The 23,326-nt window shown below is 50.9% G+C and overlaps 1 protein-coding gene across 5 annotated transcripts in view; it reads left to right on the top strand.

Moving 5' to 3' along the window:
* Positions 1-22,933, top strand: part of LOC117999779 (guanine nucleotide-binding protein subunit beta-like protein 1) — a 62,017-nt gene extending 39,084 nt beyond the window's left edge. For all 5 annotated transcript variants that reach the window (XM_034989132.1, XM_034989131.1, XM_034989130.1 and 2 more), the window contains 3 exons: positions 745-843; positions 6,963-7,178; positions 22,465-22,933. In XM_034989132.1, coding sequence (XP_034845023.1) covers positions 745-843; positions 6,963-7,178; positions 22,465-22,782 — 633 coding nt within the window. In that variant the 3' untranslated portion in view covers positions 22,783-22,933. The remainder of the gene's footprint in view (positions 1-744; positions 844-6,962; positions 7,179-22,464) is intronic.
* Positions 22,934-23,326: the final 393 nt, after the last annotated feature.

Below are 23,326 nucleotides of genomic sequence, written 5' to 3'. Positions count from 1 at the left end.
CTGCACCTGCATTCAGGTGACACAAAACACTGTGGGGTGCTGGGACCAGTCAGGCCCCAAACAGAGTTCCGCTTGGGTGCATACCATGTTCATTTCCTAGGCTTGCTGGTGGTCCCCAGGGGTTCCCTGTGCAATTCTTTTTTTTTTTTTTTTTCAAAGATTATTTATTTGTTTGTCAGAGAGAGCACAGGCAGAGGGAGAGGGAGAAGCAGGCTCTCTGCTGGACAAGGAGCCCGACGCGGGGCTCCATCCCAGGACCCTGGGATCATGACCTGAGCCGAAGGCAGACGCTTAATTGATGGAGCCTCGCAGGGCCCCCCCCATGCACTTCTGTAAACCATTTGATACACCTGAGATAGTTCAGAGTTGTTCACATGAAAGCCCACATTAGGAAAGAGGAGGCAGAGATCAGGAGGATGGACAAACTGAGTCTGTGCCAAGCCAACCTCCTGCTCAGTGAAGAGGTAAAATCAGGAGGGGCCAGAGGCGGCTGCCAGCCAGGTGGTGATGCTGGTTAGAGGGACATGCCGGTCACTCAGTAATGACATGTGAGTTTCACAACGCCCAGCAGCGCCTGAGCCCACGAGCCTGTGCGGCCTAATTAGGAGGCTCAGCTCCCAGGTTCCTCCGGGGAGCAGACAGAAACTCGCAGCAGCCTTGGCTAATCACCTTAAAAGTCTCTTGTTTGTATAGCACAGGCTCGACTTGGCGCCGGCCCAAATAAACTTGTTTTCTTACTGTCAGGTTCAGATTCTGGAGATGCCATCCAAGACGTCAGTGTGCACCCTGAAGCCGGAGGCAGATGCCAAGCCGGGCATGCCCATGTGCCTGGAGCTGTGGCAGGTAAGGCCCAGCGCACGCCAACCACGCCCTGCTGGCCACGCCTTCTGGGCTGTGAATCATGCCCCATTCAGGATTTGATTTTTCGTCAAATCAAAGGACAATTAGCCCCCTGGGAATCCATGTGCACGCTGCCTTCCGCAGCCTCGGTGTCCCCGCCGGCTCCCACTGCTGTCCTACAAACTGCCTGGGGCAGGCCTGGCTTATGCTGTCCCCTGCATGGCGCCCCCCTGCCGGTGCAGTGAGGAGGGACAGCTGGGTCAGCGGAGGGCTGCGAACTCTGCTCCCTCTCTGCACATCGGCGTGCTGGGGCTAGGAGGGAAATGCTGACACCCTGCAAGCCAGCCCGGCCCCTGCTTTGCTTGGGATTACTTTCTTTTACTTCTTTGCCTCAGAGGCAGGAGTGGGCTTAACATGCTGACTTTCCCTACGGCCACACTTGGCGTTTCTTTCTTTCTTTCTTTTTTTTTAAAAGATTTTACTTATTTATTTGACAGAGAGAGACACAGCGAGAGAGGGAACACAAGCAGGGGGAGTGGAAGAGGGAGAAGCAGACCTTCCACAGAGCAGGGAGCCCGATGGAGGGCTTGATCCCAGGACTCTGGGATCATGACCTGAGCCGAAGGCAGATGCTTAACGACTGAGCCACCCAGGCGCCCCTGGCATTTCTGATTCATAGCCATTTTCTTCTTTCTTGTCTATTCTTTCTTTTTTTTTTTTTTTTTAAAGATTTTTTATTTATTTATTTGAGAGAGAGAGAACACATGAGAGGGGATAGGGTCAGAGGACGAAGCAGACTCCCTGCCGAGCAGGGAGCCCGATGCGGGACTCAATCCAGGGACTCCAGGATCATGACCTGAGCCGAAGGCAGTCGTTTAACCAACTGAGCCACCCAGGCGCCCTTGTCTATTCTTTCTGATTAGAGAGGGTCAGAAGACATCTCCTGGGGCTGGCAGCTGAAGCCTGGGACCAGGGAGTGGGCCACACACCTGAGTCCTGGCAGGATGGGTTTCGGCTCCAAGGCCAAGTGTGAGGCCTTGGGAGGGATCCTCCTGGGCCCACCCACTTGCCTCTACTAGAAGCCCCATCCCTCCTCAAGGCACAGCCTCCTCCCGGCCACAGGGAACAGCACTGGCTCAAAGCATACGCTTCTGCTTCTCAGGGCTGCTAGTGTTTAGGGCAACAAAGCAAATGGTCTGGTGTGTTCACTTGGAAAGAACCGTAGGCAGCATCTCAGCCGTGGCGGAGACCGTGGTGGACAGGTCATTGACCAGTGCCTGCCCTGGGGAGCGCTGCTTATAGGCCGTTTTCCCAGCACTGTTCAGTTCACCAGCACCTTCTGGCAGCTACACTGAGCCTGCCTGAGATCGGAGGAGGTGATCCTGCCTCTTGCCACACTGCTTGTTTGAACTCTTTACAAGATGGGCTTGGGCGCTTTAGAGATGTCTATGGGGCCAACAGGACCCACAGGGCCAGGCACCCCCAGAGACCTTGCCCCACACTTTTTGTCCCTCCAGGGACCTGGGCCTTCTTGCCATTGGTTTCCCCCTATGCAATTTCTTAACTGAGAACATTCCAATTGGAATTCGTTTCCAGTTGGAAATTCTTATAAGCTGATTGTGTGGCGTCCTAGTGCTGCCCACGGGGAGCTGAGTGGGCGGGGGCTCTAAGAGAGGCGCCTGAATGGCAGTGCTCCTGGCACCTGCAGGTCTGTGGCGGGGAACAGCCTGAGGCTGGGACGCCTGGGGCTGAGGCGTGGTGCTCACACTCCCGGGCAGGGCATCCCGGCTGCATCCGCTCCCACTCTGCTCCCTGGAAACACTGTCGTTGCGTAATCTTGTAAAAATTCCAGCAGAAAAATGTGTAGAAACGGGATGTACAAACTTGTTAAGGTAATTAATATAGTTGACAGAAGGACAAATCAAGTTTTTGTTAGTTGATACAGATCCAACGCAAAGCCTTCTGTTAAAAAAGAGTCAACATTAATTTGAAATGTCCTTTTTTTCTCTCCAAACCTGAAGGTCCAGGTTGTAGTTTATTAATTTGAGTGTGGCAGAGGGGCCTGACGTGGTATTTCTCACTGAAACATTCAGATGTATTCTTTTTTCATCTTTTTTTAAAAGATTTTATTTAGGGCGCCTGGGTGGCTCAGTTGGTTAAGCGACTGCCTTCGGCTCGGGTCATGGTCCCAGAGTCCTGGGATCAAGTCCCACGTCGGGCTCCTGGTTCAGTGGGGAGCCTGCTTCTCCCTCTAACCCTCTCTCCTCTTGTGCTGTTTTTCTCTCTCTCTCTCTCTCTCAAATAAATAAATAAAATCTTAAAAAAAAAAAAAGCTTGGTTTAAAAAAAAAGATTTTATTTATTTGAGAGAGGGAGAGAGAGGGAGAGAACATGAACAGGGGGAGGGGCAGAGGGAGAAGGAGAAGCAGAGTCCGTGCTGAGCAGGGAGCCTGATGATGTGGGGCTCAATCCCGGGACTCTGGGATCATGACTTGAGCCAAAGGCAGATGCTTAACTGCCTGAGCCACCCAGGCGCCCCATATTCTTTTTTATGTATTTATGTATTTATGTATTTATTTTTTTAAATATATATATTTTTAAGATTTTATTTATTTATCAGAGAGAGAGAGAGACAGAGGCAGGCAGAGGGAGAAGCAGGCTCCTTGCTGAGCAAGGAGCCCGATGTGGGACTCGATCCCAGGACCCTGGGATCATGACTTGAGCCAAAGGCAGACGCTTAACTGACTGAGCCACCCAGGCGTCCCTTTTTTTTAGATTTTTAAAAAACAGAGCGTGCGCACATAAGTGGTGGGGAGGGGCAGAGGGAGGAGAGGAGAAAGTAGACTCCCCGCTGAGCACCACACCAAGGGGATCGACCTCAGGACTCAAGGATGAAGACCTGAGCTGAAGGCAGGCAGACTGAGCCACCCAAGCACCCCATATTCTTGTTTTGCTCTTCAAAGTGGCTGACTTGCATTGTTAGGATGATTATCACATAAAAGGTCAGGAATATCGATCACAGCAGCCCTGAGAACGGGCTTTCAGACCCTAGGCCTAGGGTCCCCTCTAGTGAGCTGGGAGCTCCTCCCAAAGGACTGGTCCCAGGAGGTGCTGTAGGCGGGACCTGCCTGCTGGGGGCCCTCCCAGTCAGCATGCCCAGAGACAGGAGAAGACACAAAGCGAGTCCTTGTGGCAACTTCAGGTCCTCACCCCATGGAGATCAGCCTGTTACCAAAGGCCTGAGGCCATAAGACCACTGTTCTGCCTGTGCCGCATGTTACTGGGGGCCACAGGGGCCCTGCAGCACAGATGGGGAGCAGCAACCATCAGGGCTGCAGCTCAGCACTTGGTCACCCTTGGCAACAGTGAGGTGGGCCCCTGCAGGTCAGTCTGGCTCCTGATCTGGCCACCCTGTGGCACTTTGATAGGTGGGTGAGTAGCATGCAGCCCCTGAACGAGCCGAGATGCTCAGAACCCAGAGACCACAGGCATGATGCAGACTTGGGCTACAGAGACAGACCAAAACCAATGTGTTGGCACTGGGAGGAGCCCCAGATGTGGGAGGAATGTGCCCAGGGGATGGGAGAGGAGCAGGGCCCTGGGGGCAGGGGGTCGGGGAGAGGCTGGGCAGAGGCAGGGTGGATGGCAAGCAGGTGACAAGACAGATCACTGCCCTGAAGGGAAGAGACCCAAGTGGGCCCCAGGTGAGTTCCTCAGAGCTGACCTCTAAGGTGGGGCCCAGCAGGTCTGGCCTAGGGGGTTGGCCTGGTCAGCCGACAGACAGAGCATTGGGCTGTTCTCACCTGGCTCTCACCCTCCCAGCAGAGTCCAGATACGGCTGCTCAAGGGGGAGGCCCCTTCTGGAGAGGCACAGCTGCCTGAGAGGAGGTACCCGAGCAGAGGGCCTGACCACTTCTTAAAGCAGTCTGTACGTGTCTGGAGAAAAGCCATATAAATAATTTTATACCGCACAAATAGTTTCCAATTGGGTGACTTGAAAGATACCAAAATGGAGCTCTTCCCCATTACAAAACTACAGAGAAAGCATACCAACAGTGATGGCTTCGCACAGGAGACCAGACGGAGGCAGTGGCCACGCTCAGCTGCTCGCAGCCTTGGCCCCTCCATGGCAGGCCTCAGCAGGAGCTGTGCACACACAGGGTTCATGGTCACAGGACCCATATCCTGACTGCTTGCCCAGTCGGGCCCAAGGAAGTGGGGGGGGGGGGGCAGTCAGCCTGCAAGAGGCCCCAGGGAGGGGCACAGGCTGCCAGAGGCTAAGTGGAGCTAAGGAGCCTTTCTTTGTATGAACATCTATTACCATCAGAAAAGGTGTAGAAGGGGCACCTGGGTGGCTCAGTCCTTAAGCGTCTGCCTTCGGCTCAGGTCATGATCCCAGGGTCCTGGGATGGAGTCCCACATCGGGCTCCCTGCTCGGCAGGAAGCCTGCTTCTCCCTCCCCCACTCCCCCTGCTTGTGTTCCCCCTCTCGCTGTGTCACTCTGTCAAATAAATAAATTTAAAAGAAAAAAAAGAAAAGGTGTAGAAGCCGTTTCCGGGGATGTGCAGGAGGCGTCTTCCAGGCTAGCTCTGGCCTGCGAGGATTCCCTGGGCTGTGGGTAGGTCTTGGTGACTGTGTCCTCCCCATCATCTGGCCCACCATCTCCTTCTGATCAAAGAGCTAGTCTGCATCAGGCTCCCCCTGGCTCCCTTCACTAACCGGGGCCCCGGTGACACCACACCCTAAAGCCTGTTTCCCCTTCTGATGCACAGAGAGAGCCCTGCTTCCATGTGTGGAGGATGTAGTATCCACTTATTAGATACATGACCTGTTGCTTTCTGGCTAAACCCGGTCACCTTGCTTAGCTGAGCAAAAAGGTTCTTTCTGGGCGCTCTTGAATATTGTGGAGAGGCACTCTGTGTGATGTGTACAGCATCTGGACCTGGAGCCCCTCTGGGCAGACGGAAGCACCCACACAGCTCATAACAGGAGCTCCAGCAGGTGGGTGAGGAGGGCCTCCATGATGCTGTCAGTCCCTGTCAGCCCACGACCAGTGAGGCCCAGGCACCCTGCTCAGTGCCAGCCTTGCCGCCAGCAGGGGACTGTTCTGGGAGTTGCCGGTGACCCAAGAGGCAGCCTCGATGACCAGCCTCCCCCTCCCCACCCCCCGCCGCCAGGATCCATTCTTACCATTGACCATCCAGAGGCTGGGGGCCAGGCCCAGAATTCCCCGAGGCTCAGCTGAGCTCCTGGCTCTTGGAAAATTCACTGGGGAGGGGATGTGCTCAGTTATTTCTGACACTTGAGTGACGCCAACCCCAGGCAGCTCAGCAGGAAATTCAGAGGCGAGTGAAGAGCAAAAGGCATCTGCTGGCGTGTGCTTTGCCCCAGAAGCAACCTGGGTCCCTGTCTTGGAGCCTGGGCACCAAGCATGGGGCTGCCGCTCTCAGTGCTGGGGTGACACGGAATCCCGCTGTGCTCCCCTGGAGTGGTTGCCGAGGCTAGATAAACGAGGCGTCTGTCCCGGGTGCGGAGCCCTCTGACCCGCATCCTCATTCATCACAATAACTCAGGGCCGGCAGAGCTCGGCTCACACCAGTCAGCGCCCTGGCGACTCACCAGGCCTGGGGGGGTGGGGGGCTTCCGCGGCGACGTTGACAAAGCACAGAAAGTTCATTTTTCATGGAGATGGAGCTCGCGATTTCCTTTGGCTGGCAGTTCTAGACAGGTGACCGGCCTCACGAAGGGGTGGCCGCAAGTCTCCGCCTGCAGAAAGGAGGCAGGAAGAAGCAGCAGCGCCCGGCCAGGCTGGTGAGCAGCGGCATGGCAGTGTGAGGCGGGGGGCTGCACAGGGCGACCTCGGGCTCCATGGCCTCCAGTCTCAGTCCTCGGAGCGCCCCCAACGCTGGCCCGTGCCAGCCCGGTGCCACTGGCGTCCGCTATCGGGGGGCACGCAGAGCCTCTGAACTGTTAACTGCCATGCGGGAAGCACGGGGAATAGCTCCCTGGCTGGGCCACCCCCACTCCCACCCCAGCAGGAGAGGCCGCCCCTCTCTGGAGCCCCTTCTCTCCCCAAAACCTACCAGGAGCCTTCGGGTGCTGACTGCTGTGCTGTCCCCGCAGGCCGACTCCAGTGCCCGCCCACTCCTCCTGGCTGGCTATGAGGACGGATCGGTGGCCCTGTGGGACGTCTCTGAGCGGAAGGTGTGCAGCCGCGTCGCCTGCCACACGGAGCCCGTCATGGGCTTTGACTTTGACTCCCAGAAGGCCAGGGGCGTCTCGGGCTCCGCGGAGAAGGCGCTGGCTGTCTGGAGCCTGGATGAGCAGCAGGCCCTGCAGGTCAGTGCGCCAGACCCGAGGTGTCATTTATCCTGCTTTGCACTAACAGTCTGATAGGCTGAAACAATATTTAGGCATGAAGAGGAGTTGTTGCAGATCCCTGGCTAATTAATCACTGCGAGGCGGGGTGCAGGCCAGCCTGTCCGCGGGGCCGGTGCAGGAAGAAGGGGGCGTGGGCGTTTGTGAACCGTTCACATGGTTTGGGTTTCTCTCAGACCTCGGGTTAACAGCAGTCACGTCTTGTCCATCTAGAGAAAAGGCATGTAGAGTCCGGGAGTAGGCAAGTCCATTTGCAAAAACTCAGAGGAATTCGGTCAGTAAGGAACTGATTAATCAACAAAAACCGACCCAGTGTGGAGAAATCCACAGAGGCACGCCCCCAGGGCAGTCTGCAGGCCAACCCCAGGAAAGTGGTTCCTCTCTGCCCACCACAGTGGGGAAGGGGTGTGAGGCCTCTGGCTGGAGTGGGGTGTTGCTAGAAACCTTCCCATGAGGTCTCAGTGGACTCTCCCTTCCCACATGGCTCGTGGAGCACTTGGGGGCCAGGTCTGGGCCTGTGGCTGGTGCTCAGCATGTGGTGGCCCAGCCTGCACCCTCAGCCCTGTTTTGGACTTGGGGGGTAAAGTTGCGGGGGGAGCCTCCTGTCCAGGCCTCACACTAGGGCAGGTCCCTGGGGGGCTGCAGGTCACAAGGGATGAGACGTGTGATGCCTCTTGGCCCCCAGAGGGTGGCCTGGGTGCACTCTGGTGTCTTGGGGTGGCCAAAGAGTCCCCATTAGCCAGGAAGCCTTGGAAGGCTGAGACTTGGCCACTTGACTAGCGAGTGGAAGCTGCATGGGAGGGCAGCGCTGTAAACCTGGGTCTGGTCGGGGAACAGGGCCCCGGTTGGGAAATGTGTGGCCCTCAGGGAGACTGGCAGCAGAAGCAGCAGAGGCTTGGCGCCTGGCCTCACCTGGAGTGCTGGAGGGCAGTACCGCCCTTCTCTGCAGGAGCTGTGGTGGAGAAGGCATCTCCCCTCGCCAGGTGGTAAAGCCTTGCCTACTAGCCTGGCAAGCCTGCCTCACCCCACACTTGCCCAGCCTGGACCCTCACAGCCAGAGGAAGAAGCCCTGGGCAGGCACCACCAAGCCCCTGAGGCACATGGGTTGGAGAGGGGAGAGGCGGGCGCCCAGGGAAAATCAGGGCATGCTGCGGTGCCTAGCAGGCATCACACGTCCTGGGTGCCATGCAGGGGTGGGGCCTCACCACCCGGTCATCCCGAAAGAGGGACAGAGCGAGGACAGCTAGGGCAGGTGTCTCATGGGGTGGGTGAGGAGTCCTGGGGAAGATGGAGGCTGAGAAGGAGCCAGGCGGCAGGGTGCTGGAGGGAACGGTGACGGACGTGGAGGCCCAGAGACGGACACAGCTCGGGCAGAGGGAGACCTGGGAGGGGCCCTTTCATGTTGAAGCTGGAGTTGGGACTGGCATCCTAAGAAGAAGGATCCTGTCCGAGAACAAAGGTGAAAACCAGAGCAAGTGGCCAGCAGCAGCAGGGCGGAACTGCCTACTGTCCTGGTGTGAGGCTGCCTGGTGTCTCTCCAGGTGGGATCCGAGCAGGAACCTGAGGGTGGGGAGCAGCCGTCCAGAGCCCAGCAAGAGAAAGGAAGGAGGGGATCACAGGTCACATTTGGGGATAGGGTACACATTTATGCTTCCTTAGCATTGCTCCTTTCCAGCAGATCAGCTTGTGCCAGTACATGGCTGACTACAGTAAAGCCAACGACCCATCTGTCCTTCTGTTGTCTTAGAGAGCCCATGGAGGCCCCAGGGGAAGGGGGGTTAGACAGGCTTCCAAATGAGGCCAGGCCTGGCTGTGGTGGGTCAGAGCTTCTCATGCCTCTGTCCCGGCGGAAGGGTCCCAAGGCCTTGGAATGGTGGACCTGAGTGGGGATGGGAGTGAATGTCGTCATGATGGCTGTCATCTTTAAGACTGGGGCAGAGCCAGTCTTCATGTCCTCAGCAGAGGAGGGCACCTCACTGGGTGTCGAGCCCAGCCAGGTAGGCCTTGGAGTTCTCTCTTGCACCCCTCCTTCCTGCTCCTCGAGCCTGGTGGGGACCAGGCAGGGCCTCCACCTTCCCACTGTGGGGTCCAGTGCTCCATCCCGCTATGGCTTGAATTTCATATGGCCTGACCTTGCAAAAGGCTGAAGACTCAGTTGGCTCCCCTGAGAACCCCACCCTGGACTGCAGTACCCCCAGGGGTACTGGGCGCTCTTGAATATTGTGGAGAGGACCCTGGAAGGGTCCCCTCCTGCCGACCTGGCCCAGATCTGCCTGCTCTCTGCCAGCTTGTTCAGGAAACAGCTGCTGGAACTTAAGACTTAAATTTATGGGGCATGTTCCAGTCCAGAGATGAACTTTTACTTTTACTGATGAACTGAAAAGTTAAAGCACAGAGGATTATTAATGAACTTGAAAGTTAAAGCAGAAGGGGAGCCAGGCATTGCGGAGTGGACGTGGTGGTTACGTGATGGTGTTATGCTGGGCTCGGGGCCCCACTCATCAGTGCACATCAAAGCAGGAGGACAGTGCTCCTCCTGCTGAGTGCGGCCACTGAAAACGGCTGCGTGTCAGGTTCAGAGTTGGCCCCAGAGGCCCTGGAGATTTTCAGGTTGTGACGCAAGGCCTCTGAGGAGGACGTATCAGGGGCCGGCGCCCACCGGCATCCACAGGCATCCTCGCCCCGAGGCCCCCGGTGCACCGTGCTGGCCTGCTGACGCGGCCGCCCGCCCTGGCCCTCGAGCCACGTGGGCACAGATGTGCCTCACCTCGCAGCCTGCTGCCGGAGTCTCTAATGAGCCCAAATCAATCTCTCCCGGGCGGGCGCTGGGAGCAGAGACGCAGATGAGGTTTCCCGCAGCAGAGCGTGGGTAATGGGAACCAGATGGCGACCGCGCCGCGTGCACATTCCTGGCACCTGAGGTCATGTGCTGTGAGAGCCACTAGTGGCCAGGGATCCCTCCCAGAGGGTCCTTATCCAGGATGGGTGCGGCCAGGGGCCATGGCAGTGACCGGGAGCCTGTGGCCACCCTCCTCAGGACACCGTGGCCTCAGGGGCACGTGGCAATGCTGGGCCACTCGCTTGCCTTCCAGAGGTGGCTTTCCCTCCAGCCTCCAGGGGATTGGGCCTTGGCTGTCGTCAGACACAGGTGGTGTGCAGACCTGCTCCTTCCTCCTACACTTGGGCAGAGCCCATGGCCTTGAAGCAGGGGCTGATTTACGGCCAGCAGTATTTTTAGGCCTTTAAGTAATATTGAGGCCCCCCACCCCAGCCAGCCTGGGCTGGGAATAGGACCAACCACGCTTCCCCGAGTTGCGCCCATGGCTGGTTGGCCAGGCATCCCCTTGTCCCGCTGTGTGTCTGCTGCCCTCTTTCTCCCAGGCTCCACCCTCTAAAGGGTCAGTAGCAGGACCTGTGGGACAGGTAGGAAGGAGACTACAGGGCCCTGAGACCAAGCAAATTGTGGACACAACTCAACCCCCAGTATGCATCTCAGGAACACAGCAGAACAAGCAAGGCTCTGGGCCGCCGTGACCATGAACAGACGCTGTTGGACCCTCCTCCTCCTCCTCGGGAATACAAGCCCAGGACAGGGACGGGCCTCTTTGGGTTTAGGTCCCCATCAAAGCTTCTGTTGCTGCTTCTCTTCATTCCAGCCAGGGGAGCCCGCTTCGTCCTTTGCTTCAGGACCAGAGTCACTCCTGCCCCCATGGGCAGCGCTGGGCATCTTAGCCCCTCCCAGGTGGCGACACTGGTGTGGAAGGCGTTCTGTGCCCTGGACTCACCTTCCAGTGTGTGAAGACCACGGTTCAGGGGCCGCTATGGAAATTCACATTCCTCTTCCACTTGCCTTGGGTTCTCGGTGATCATCAGCAGAGAGCAGACTGGAAAGCAGCCCTTTTCTCCCTGTTAACAAATCCACATAAAGATGGAACATGAAGGAGGTGACCCTGAAGCAGGGCCCCACATGGGTTCCAGGGAGTCCATGGCTCCGAGCCCAGGGGTCCCCTAGCTACCCCTGGGCTTGGGGCATAGTCCACAGAAGAGAAAAGGAGGAGGGATGGTGAAGGTCATCAGTCCTCATTCCCAGTACCCCCGTTCTGGTCCATGAGAATGGAGAGGGGTTCAGGCAGGTGCACACCCTTACATGAGAGCACATGCACAGTGGTCTCGGCTCCCACAGTCCTTCTCCAGCATGTGCCACTTGGTGGCCTGAGCATCGTGGTCCACCAATTGGTAGAGCCAGGTACTGGCCAGAGCCCTGGAAGAGTAGGAGGGGGTCCCTGACCATGAGATGCAGGGTGGGTGTGGAGGGTGCCTGGGCGGGTCACTGCGGGGCTGCCCAAGTGCTGATTGCACTGGCCAGGAATCCAGGCCATGCCTCACGGAGGCAGGGGCTGTAGCAAGCCTCCCGCGCATGCTACAGGTTGGACAGCATGTGAGTTTGCTGCCAGGTTTTGGTCTCATCATATTTTGCTGTCTCATCATATTAGATCCTCCTTCTACTCCTAGTGGGGAAAGAATCTGGATCGTGAATAGGCGTTGAGCTGTCAGACTCATGGCTTTCATTCTCAAATCAGTTAATTTAATGAATTGCATTATTTGGCTTTTATGATATCAAAACAACCATATAGTCTTAAAATAACCTGTTACAGAGCTTGTCCATTTCCGTGTGGTGGGGCTCGTCAGAGTTGTTCAGGGCCATCGGTCTGTCAATAAACTAAGCTGCACCACCTCCCCTGTTACCCAGCTCTGTTTATGGTGCTGGGGTATTCGGAGCCCTAGAATCAAGGCAGGCATCCCCTCCTCTCCTGATCTCTGGATAAGCTGGCAGGGGTCTGTTTTGTGAGTGGCCATGGGTCGCTCTTTCCCGCTGGGGCAGGTGTTTCCTCTGCAAGGAAGGCTTGATTTTCTTCTTGGACTGATTTAGGTTTCTTGATTTTTTTTTTTTTTTATGGTAAGTTGCCTTTTTCTAAGAATTTGTCTCTGGGCATAAAAACCTTCAAGGTATTTCCATACTACCCTTTTTTTAGTAGTTTGAAATGATTGTGTAGACTCTGCTGTATTTACAAAACTGTCCCATTTTTATCCCCAATCAATCTTACCTTTGTTGATCTTTAAAAATCTTTTTCTATCCTTAAGAGTCTCTTATGGTTTGAAAGGAGAAAAAAAGAAAAGAAAAAGAATCCTTTTCTGTTTCATCATTTCTGCTCTGATCTTTCCCTTCCTTCCTCCCGTGTTCTGTGGGCTTGGTCTGCTGCTCTGACTTGAACTGGATACGGAGCCCACTTGTTCTCTGCCGACCGGCCCCCCCAGTGGCAGCTGCAGCCTGGCTTCAGCCCTCTAGCTGCATCCCACGTTGGGACATGTCACCATCTTCATTCTGGGGGGGGACCTGGTCTTTGTTTGTTCTCTGACTGCCGAACTGATCAGAGTGTTTTTATGTTTCCAAATGCTTGATTTTTTTTCTCCCCAGTGTTTTTTTTTTTTTTTTTTTTTTTTTTCATTTTTGAATTTCTAACTCAATGCTGTTGTGGTCGGAGAATAAGGTCTGAATGATATCAGCTCTTTGAAATGTGGAGGCCAGTCCAGTTGACATAAGTATTCCACATGTGTGTGGGAAGGAAGTGCTTCTCGTTGCTGGCTGCATGGCCCCACCTGCACACGCTCGGGCAGCCGTGGGGGCCGTGCAGTCCCGACACCGTGTGTGTGACTGGGCGCCTTGGGAAGGGGCAGGGAGAGCCCGGTGCCGAGGCACATTTTGGCAACTTCTTCTGCACCCTGTGTGTTCTTGCCTCTGCATTTTGAAGCTGGCTTAGGAACATACAGGTTTAGAATGGTCATCTTCCTGGGGAATTGAACCTTTATACTTTAGTGACTCTTGTTACCCCTGAGAAAGATTTTTGCCTACAAACCTATTTGCCAACTATTAATATGGTTCATGCCAGCTTTCTTCTGATTATACTACTACTTTTTATAGCTTTTTTAAAAAAATCTTTTGCCTTCAGCTTGTCTTCAGACATAGGTATCTCGCTCACAGAGCTGGTTTTGCACACGGATTGCATCTCATCACTGCCCTTTTGTACCGTAGCTGTTTCCCGGGCATTCTTACTCCTCAGGCACTCTTTCCAGAAGCCGAAAAGGCCGCCCGTTAGGGAACATCAAGTGGGGGCCTCCAAGTGTGTGAGTCTGCACATTGATGGTGCCCACAGTTCTAGGTGCTTCTCTGGGTTTGTCCTGGCCCTCCACTGGGCTGTGGGGGAGCCAGCTCCCAGCCAAATCACCAGCCTGTGTGGGTCTGGCCACAAATTTTGATTTCTGTGTCTTCATTTTTATTCAGTTCAAAATACTTGCTATTTTCCCTGATGATTTCTTCTTTGATCCAGTTGTTCCTTAGAAGCAAATTATTTAATTTCCAAATATTTGTTGATTTTGTAGATATCTTTAATCTAGCTTAATTCTGCTGTCAGTGAAGGAACCTGCACAATGTCAGCCTTTAGATATTTATTGAAGCTTGTGTTTGGCCCAGCACATGCTACATTACATATTGGTGAACGCGTGTGTTACGCAGTTGTTGGGGGGAGTGTGCCGTCAGCACGACCTCGGTCAAGGTGGTTGGTAGCATTCACGTCTTCCATATCCCTACCGATCTTTTCATCCAGTTTTTTGCCAGTTACTGAGCGAGGTCTTTGAATCTTTGAGTGGTTGTGAATGTGCCTATTTCCCCCTTTCTGTCTGTTTTGCTTCATGAATTTTGAAGCGCTGTCATTATGCGCATTTAAGGTGGTGACCACATCCTGCCGAATGGTCATCATGAAATATCCCTCTGTAGCTTCTGTCACGTCTTTTTTTTTTTAATTGTAGTAATTTAATTTTTTTAAATTGAAGTGTAGTTGACACACAATGAATGTTACATTAGTTTTGGGTGTAACACATCCTTTGCCTTGGGGTCAGCTTGGTCTGACGCTAATACGCAGAGCCAAGTTTCTCAGGTTTCCTCTTTTCGGGGCATGTCTCCCTCATTTTCAACCTATGTCCATCTCTTTATATTTAAAAAGCATCTTTGGCAGTCTTGCTTTTTAATCCTTTCTGGCAATCTCTGCCTTCTAATTGGAGCACTTAATCTGTTTGCACTTACTATAATTATTGATGTGCCTGGCATTACGTCTGCCATCTTGATATTGGTTTCCCACTTGTCACTTCTGTTTTTGACCCTCTTGTACTCCTTTCCTGCCTTCTTGTGTGTTAATCAAATATTCATTTTTTAGTTTTCCATTTTATTTCCTCTCTTGGTTTCTTTGATATAGCTCTTGTCATTTTCTTCTGAGTGGCTACTTGCAGGCTCACAGTACCCATCATCAACGTACCCAGCCCTACTCAGTCAGTGTTGCCACACCGTTTCCCCCAAAGTGTGTCATAACTCCATGCTAGAAGGATTCCATTTACCACCCTCCCACCCTTTCTCTAGCTGCTGTTATACATTTTACTTCTACACACCTTATAAACTTTACAATGTTATTGGTTTCGCATTAAATTATCAGTTATTAAACCTAAGATCAAGACCTGAGCTGAAATCGAGAACCAGACGCTTAACCGACTAAGCCACCCGGGCACCCTCAGATTTTTTTTAATACATGAGGAATAGTACTATAAATGTGTTTTCTCTTCCTTAAGATTTTGTTAATATTTTCTTTTCTCTAGCTTATTGTAAGAATATACAGTATATAATACATATAACATACAAAATATGTGTTAACTATTCATGTTATCAGTAAGGCTTCCAGTCAATAGTAGGCTATTGGTAGTTTTGGGGGAATCAGAAGTGATAAATGGATTTTCAACTGCATGGGGAGTCAGCACCCCTAACCTGCGTGTTGTTCAACTAGAGCTTATATTTACCCATCTGTTACCATTTCTGGTGCTCTTCCTGTAGATCCGAGTTTCTGTCTGGTTTTATTTCCCTTTATCTGGAAGAATACCCTTTAGCATTTCTTGAAGTGTAGTTCTTTTGGCAAAAGATTCTCTAGCTTCTGTTTATGAACAATGTCTATTTCACCCTCTTTTTAAAAAAGAATCTAGGGATGATGGTTTTGTTTTCCTTCATGTGCTTTAAATCTTTTTTTTTTTTTTAAAGATTTTATTTATTTATTTGAGAGAGAGAATGAGAGAGAGAGCACATGAGAGGGGGAGGGTCAGAGGGAGAAGCAGACTCCCTGCTGAGCAGGGAGCCTGATGCGGGACTCGATCCCTGGACTCCAGGATCATGACCTGAGCTGAAGGCAGTCGCTTAACCAACTGAGCCACCCAGGCGCCCTCCTTCATGCGCTTTAAAGGTGTTATTCCATTGTCATCTGGTGTCCATAGTTTCGAATAAGAATTCATCGTATCTTATCATTATTCCCAGACACACCATGTGTCTCACTCCATGGTGGCTTTCAAGGTTTTGTTCATCTGTGGTTTTCAGTAGTCTGACTCTCCTGGAACTTCTTCCATAAGTTAGACAGTTGGATATCATTCCATACTCCCTGAGGCTCTGTTCCGTTTTCTTCAATCATGTTCTTCTCTCTGTTCTTTAGATTGAATAATGTCTATTGATATGTCCTCTAGTTTGCTGACTTTTTTAAATGATTTACATTCTGCCATTAAGCCTATCCTACAAGTTTTTCATTTCAGTTACCGAGCTGCTCAGTTCTACATTTTCTATTGTGGTTTTTTTGCGTTTTGTTTGTTTGTTTGTTTTTTATGATTTTATTTATTTATTTGAGAGAGAGAGAGAACACGAGCAGGGTGAGGGACAGAGGGAGAAGCAGGCTGCCCAACTGAGCAGGGAGCCCAATGCAGGCTCAATCCTGGGACTCCAGGATCATGACCTGAGCTGAAGAGAGATGCTTAAATGACTGAGCCACCCAGGCACCCCTCTTCTTTTTTTTCAGATAAAAGACTATTTTTTTAGAACAGTTTTAGGTTCATAGCAAAATTGAGAGGAAGGTACAGACATATCCCACATGCCCCTTGCCCCTAATCCCATACATACACAGTCTCCCCCATTATTGACAGCCCACCAGAGTGGGACAACTGGTACACCAGGCAGATCTACACTGAAACATTATCACCCAGAGTCTACAGTTCACAGTAAGTTCACTCTTGGTGGTGTGCATTCTGTGGGTTTGGACAAAGGTATAATGACATGTATCCACCATTATAATATTACACACAGTGTTTTCACTGCCCTAAAAATCCTCTGTGCTCTGCTCAGTCATTCCTCCTCTAGTACTGACCCTTGACAACCACTGATTTTTTTTTTTTTTTTTTGCTGTCTCTGTGGTTTGCCTTTTCCAGAACGTCATATGGCTGGAATCATACAGTATGTTGCCTTTTTGGATTGGCTTCTTTCAGTGAGTAATACGCATTTAAGGTTCTTCTGTGTCTTTTATAGTTTGATGGCTCATTTCTTTTTAGCACTGAATAATATTCCATTGTCTGGATGCATCACAGTTTATTTATCCATTCACCTATTAAAAGACATCTTGGTTGCTTCCAAGTTTTGGCAATTACGAATAAAGCTGCTATAAATACGGATGTACAGGGGTGCCTGGGTGGCTCAGTCGTTAAGCGTCTGCCTTCAGCTCAGGTCATGGTCCCAGGGTCCTGGGATCGAGCCCCGCTTTGGGCTCCCTGCTCGGCAGGAAGCCTGCTTCTCCCTCTCCCTCTCCCCCTGCTTGTGATCCCTCTCTCGCTGTGTCTCTGTCAAATAAATACATAAAATCTTAAAAAAAAAAAATACGGATGTACAGTATTTTGGGAGGAAGGTGGAAAGGGAGAAGAGAGAATCTTAAGCAGGTTCCACACCCAGCACAGAGACTGACGCGGGGCTTGAGATCATGACCTGAGCTGAAAGCAAGTGTTGGATGCTTAACTGACTGAGCCATCCAGGCACCCCACGGTTTTTTGTATAGATATAAATTTTCATCTCCTTTGGGTAAATACCAAAGCATGCAATTTCTAGAACACATGGAAAGAGTATGTTTAGTTTTGTTAAAATACCACCAAGCTGTCTTCCAAAGTGGCTATAGGGTATTGCATTCCCGCCAGCAGTGAATAGAGTTCCTGTGGCTCCACATCCTTGCCAGCATTTGGTATTATCAGTGTTCTGGACTTTGGCCATTCTAACAAGTGTATAGTGGGTATCTGTTTTATTCTTTATTATTATTATTGAAGTATAGTTGACATACAGTATTATCTTAGTATTGTTCTAATTTGCATTTCCCTGATAACATATGACAGAAGCACTTTTCATGTGCTTACCTGCCATGTGTTGATCTTCTTTGGTGAAGTGTGTGTTAAGGTCTTTTGCTCATTTTTTAATTAGGTCGTTTGTTTTCTTACTGTTGAGTTTTAAGAGTTCTTTGTACATTTTGGTTAATAGTCCTTTACCAGATGTGTGTTCTGCACATATTTTCTTCTGTTCTGTGGCTTGTCTTTTCATTATCTTGCCAGTGTCTTTCACAGAGCAGAAAATTTTAATTTTAGTGAAGCTTAGCTTATCAATTCTTTCTTTCATGGATCGTGCCTTTGGTGTTGTGTCTGAAATGTCATTGCTGGGTGCCTGAGTGGCTCAGTCAGTTAAGCATCTGCCTTCAGCTCAGGTCATGATCCCAGGGTCCTGGGATCAAGTCCTGCATCAGGCTCCCTGCTCAGTGGGGAGTCTGCTTCTCCCTCTGCCCCTCCCACTGCCCCTGCTCACATGTATGCTCTCTCTTTCTCACAAAAATAAATAAAATCTTTAAAAAAAAACTAAAAAAACTAAATAAAATGTGATTGCCAAGCCCAAAGTCATCTAGGTTTTTGTCTTGTGTTATCTTTTTATGATTTTTATAGTGTTGTGTTTTATATTCAGGTCTGTGATTCATTTTGAGTTATTTTTTGTGAATTAGAGGTGTGAGGTCTTTGTCTAGATTCATATTTTTGCACGTGGATGTCCAATTTTTCCAGCACTGCTTGATAAAAGGAGTATCTTTTCCTTCATTATGTTTCCTTTGCTCCTTTGTCAAAGATGAGTTGACTCTCTTTATGTGGGGTCTATTTCTGGGCTCTCTATGCTGTTTCTTTGATCTGTCTCTTCTTTCATCAATACCACACTGTCTTGACCACTATAGTTTTATAGTAGGTCCTGAAGTCAGGTAGCATCAGGCCTCAGACTTTGTTCTTCTCCTTTAACATAATATGTTGGCTGTTCTGGGTTGGTTCTTTTTTATAATCTCCATTTTTCTGCTAGTAATTCCTGTCTGTTCACTCATCAGGGAAGTTGTTCTTTATAATTATTTGAATGTGTTTTCTTTCTTTCTTTTTTTTTTTTACTTAAATAGCTGCTTTAAAGTTTTTATCTGATATGTTCAACATCTGTGCCATTCTGGGTCAGTTTCTGTTTACTGCTTTTTTCCCAGTTGACTGTGGATCCTATATTCCTGCTTCTTTGCATGTCTAATAATTTTTTTGTTTGTGTGCTCAACATTGTAAGTGATACATGATGGAGACTCAGAATTCTAATCTTTTGCTCTGAAGAATATTTACTTTTGTTCTTGTAGGCAGTTAGTTCAGTTACTGGCTGTTCACCTTGAACTTGTGGAGGCTTGGCTTTATGCTCTGTCAGGGCAGATACGTGGAGAGCCCAGGGTCCTTCCCAGGCTCCTCTAATGTGGTAAGACTCATCTTCTGAACTCTGCCTCTCCTTCAGACCGTGTAGAGCTCCGTCTCTAGCATTGTTGCAGTAGGTCCAGGGTAGGCCCTACCCACAGGTGTGATCCTTCTTCCTGAAGCAAGACCATTGTGGCATCTCACCTGGTGTTGGGTTGTCAGGTGGTGTTTGTGCTTTGGCTGGCTGGACCCCAGATCATGGTTGATCTCCCCTATCTATTCCATCTAACCCTGCTATAGTCACTCTGGTAAACCTCGTGTGGTGTCCTGACCATGCACAGCCCAGCCTTCACACAAGGACTGATGGGGAGCCCAGACGCAGCCTTCAGGCCCTCCCCCAGTTAACCTCCATGCTGCTGGCTCACCCCACAGATGCAGCTGCCCTAGCTGCCCCCACGCTCTGATCTCTGCCTCCTCAGCTTCATGTGGCCTCTAGGCACCACCTAGATTTCATGGCTGGGACCTTTCCCAGGGCAGATTGCTGCCAGAGTATTTGGGAGGCTCCCCTCATCAGCTGCCCCTCCCCACCTGTTGTCCACTGCCTGCCCAGACATGGTTGCTTGGTATCTTTTGTCCAGTTTGATGGTTGTTTATAGCATGAGGACTGTTCTGGTACCAGTTACTCCATCATAGCCACAGTCCTATTGTTCTCGCTTCATGAATGATACGCCCGTTTATCTCTAGAACAGACAGTCATAGCTCTTCATTGCAAATTGTACCCTTTATTATTGCTAAGTATGGTACATAGTCTGTCTTCATGCTTTTTCCTCTGAATTCAACGTTTCCTATTACTGACATTGGACCCCTGTTTCTCTTGTCTGCACTCTCCTGGTATATCTTTGCCAATCATTCTTTCGGTGTCTCTCTTACACATAGCACAGATTTGGATTTAACTTTGGAACCTAATTATAAATCTGTTGAGTATATTTTTATGGAGAAATACAAGAGCAAATGCTAGGAAAACATGGCACCTAGTGTCAGGGACGGGGAAGGAAGTCACGTTGTTTTTGTCATTACTTAGTGGATTGTCAGATAATCTCTCAAGTATGAGGTTGACTATTGTATCTTAGGCCCCAAATGACAAAAGATGAGCAAATCAGTGAATTTAACAAACATCCCATCTCTCTCACTATCCCCCCATATTTCAGTTAGTTACATAACCGGTTCTAGAGCCATAATCTATGTATTGTTTTAGGTCTAATCCTACTGGTAAGTAGATTCCTTGCTTTCTGCCAGATGATCTGCTAAAGTTCCCTGGTTATCTCTTATGAGACCAGAGTTAATCTTCCAGTCCTTCAAGAAGAGCTTATGGCTGAAGAAGATATACAAATGGCTAACAGACACATGAAAAAATGTTCATCATGATTAGCCATCAGGGATGGGTTAGCCCGGTGATGGGTCTTAAGGAGGGCATGTGCTGCATGGAGCACTGGGTGTTATACGAAAACAATGGATCGTGGATCACCACATCAAAAACCAATTATTTATTGTATGGTGACTAACATAACATAATAAAATTTAAAAAAAAAAGGGCTTATGGGAGCAAATTCTTTAAGTTCTTACATGTTCAAAAATGCTTGTCTATTGTTTTTATACTTGAGCAGCAGTATGGCTGGATATAAAATGCTTGGACCATGTCTGTCTTCGCAGCCTCTACTGTCTGCTGACACAGATGTGGCCGTGGAACATTTTGAGGACAGCCTAACTTACTTCACCATTGACATGATCTTTTTGCCTGACCACCAAAAGGACTTTTTAAGCTGTTAAGTCCAGTGATTTTCCTAAGGTGTACCTTAACGTTGACCATCCTATAGCCTGTCTTTGGATCTGGATCATAAGGCTTCAATTTTTCTAAAAATTAAAATTGATTTTCTAGGGGCGCCTGGGTGGCTCAGTCGTTAAGCATCTGCCTTTGACTCAGGTCATGATCCCAGGGTCATGGGATCGAGCCCCGCATCAGGCTCCCTGCTTGGTGGGCAGCCTGCTTCTCCCTCTCCCACTCCCCCTGCTTGCGTTCCCTCTCTCACTGTGTCTCTCTCTGTCAAATATATAAATAAAATCTTTAAAAAAAAATTGATTTTCTAAATCACTGAATGTTAGAGACCCTCTGCCTGTCTTCCATATCTGCTGTTTTCTCTCCAATCCATTGTAACTCTTTGTTTCCCTTTCATTTCACTCACTTTGTATCATTCCTGCTCTTACTGTCTTGTTCCAGTCTCCTTCTGCCATTTCCCATTCCCCTCCATTTCTTTGAGGTCTTCCTTCCTTTTCTTTCCTGTGCTCTGTCAGTTCAGTTTTCCTCCTCTGTGTTTTGCTACTTCAGATTCTTGTTTTATAGAGGAAACTGCTTCATGAGTTTTGTTTTATTAAATTATGGCAAAAAATCCTTGGTGACAATTTCTGGTTGCTTCCAAGGAATGTTGGCTTTTCTGTGTTTCTTCCTTTTCTCTTGTGTTATCTTTGCAGAGATGAGTGATTCTTAACCAAGACTACCATGGCCCCATTAGGAAGTGAATTAGGAGAAAAGGGTGTGCTGGTAAGGGACAGCAAAGACAACTTCAGGGCAACAAGAGCTCATGGTGCACAGGGCTAGGCCAAACACAGGATCAGTAGAAGGAAGTGGCTACTGTGTATTGTCACAATGATGGCAAAGTGCCTTTGTCATTTAGTGCATGGGGACAGAGACGCCAGATTGCAATGCATGAGACAGTGCCATGTAACCATGAATAGCTGTGACCACAAAGACAGCTCTGATTCCTTACCTGCTGCAGGAGGTGCGTGTTGGCGAGGGGTCATCACCCAGCACTGACTATGGGAGTGCTCTGCCTCCAGAAAGAGGTTGGCTCCCAGTGTCTCCATGGAGATAGAACACACCTGTGCAACTCCTTGTTTTGTTTTCCCTGCCCTTCTCCCAGAACCAAGCTAGGGACTAAGGTTTTGGCCATGGCCAGTGTGGCAGGCTCTGCAGGTGCTCCTGCGGCTTGCACCTTCGGTGTTGTCCCCCACTGGTCCTGCCTGCACCCACTGGCTCCCCCACTTGGTGGCCCTTCAACCCTCCCGTTGAAGATGGACTTAGCATCTCTCATCCTCCTCCTGCTGTGGGTGGGTGTGAGGTTTCCTCAGAAGGGGAAACATGCAGACTTTATGCTATCAAACTGGAGATGCGTCTTGCGTGGACGCTAGAGTGCAGTGTATTTCCGTGGTGAGGGGCCCCAAGACCCAGCCCACTGAGGTCTTTCCTGAGGGCCTGATAGGCAGAGAAACAGAGCAGCCCGTGAGTTGCTCCGAGACCTTGTATAGGGGAGCAGCTCTGCGGGACCTCAGGGGCTCTCTGAGAGAAGGGCCTGAAGTCTTCTGTCATAACCCAAGGGCTTGGCCAAGGGCAGCAGTCAGGCTGCTCCCCTCAGCAGCTCTGTGCCTGGCTCCTGGGAGGTAGGGGGGTAAAGTTTGCAGGAGCATACAACCATCTTGGCGGCCTAGATGGGGCTGTCCAGGGGTGGGAGCCCCTGGGATGGGTCTAAGAAGCCACTTCATGGTTCTCTTGATCTTATAGGTATGCAGAACTCATGAACTCACCAATCCTGGGATCGCTGATGTCAAGATCCGGCCAGACCGCAAGATCCTGGTCACTGCGGGCTGGGACCATCGTGTCCGTGTGTTTCACTGGTGGACGATGAAGCCACTGGCCGTACTGTCCTTCCACAGCGCCACCGTCCACTGCGTTGCCTTTGCCACTGATGGCTTATTGGCCGCAGGGTCCGGGGATCAGCGCATTAGCATCTGGTCGCTCTACCCGATCCGCAGCAATGCGTCCACTCCCTCGTTGGGACATGCAGAGGGCAGGGAGGTGGGCACCCAGACTTTGGCCTAACCCAGGCATGTGGAAACCGTGCATCGGGACCCCTGAGGACAGCCAGTCGCGGTTCTCCTCCTCCAGTTACAAGAGGGGCTTGGTCCATGGAGTCGTTTTCTGCACAGGCTTGTGTTTCCTTCTGTGAAATACAGCATCTGTATGACAGTGACTCTGCAGTTCACAAAGAGTAACTGGGCCAGACACCTGGGCAGCTGTGGCCCAAGTGGGAGGCCAACCTGGGGCTGCTTTACAATCAACCTCTATTGCAAACCCGCAGGCTCAAGGTATACATTCTCCGAGGTGACACCCTGGATTACTCCTTAGGGTCAGCTCCAAGAGCTCTCCTCAGACCTTCCACTGGGCAGGGCAGTTGACCCCTGTCCAGTGGGAGACACCAAATGTGGCCCCCAGGTCCTGCTGACTCTGTGTGGCTCCTCACCCCAAGGATGACCAGGAGCTCCTGATGCTCAGGGCGGAAGCCAGAACCTGTATAAAGAAGTGAGCAGACCCCTCAAGGGAGCAAGGCAGGAGGAGGGTGGGCTGTGGATGACGGCAAAGGCAG

This window comes from Mirounga leonina, unplaced genomic scaffold, assembly GCF_011800145.1.
Source record: "Mirounga leonina isolate KUSES-001 unplaced genomic scaffold, KU_Mleo_1.0 Mir_481, whole genome shotgun sequence".
NCBI classification, from domain to species: Eukaryota; Metazoa; Chordata; class Mammalia; order Carnivora; family Phocidae; genus Mirounga; species Mirounga leonina.
The sequence above is the reverse complement of the archived record's forward strand: the minus strand, read 5'-3'. Positions and strand labels throughout refer to the sequence as shown.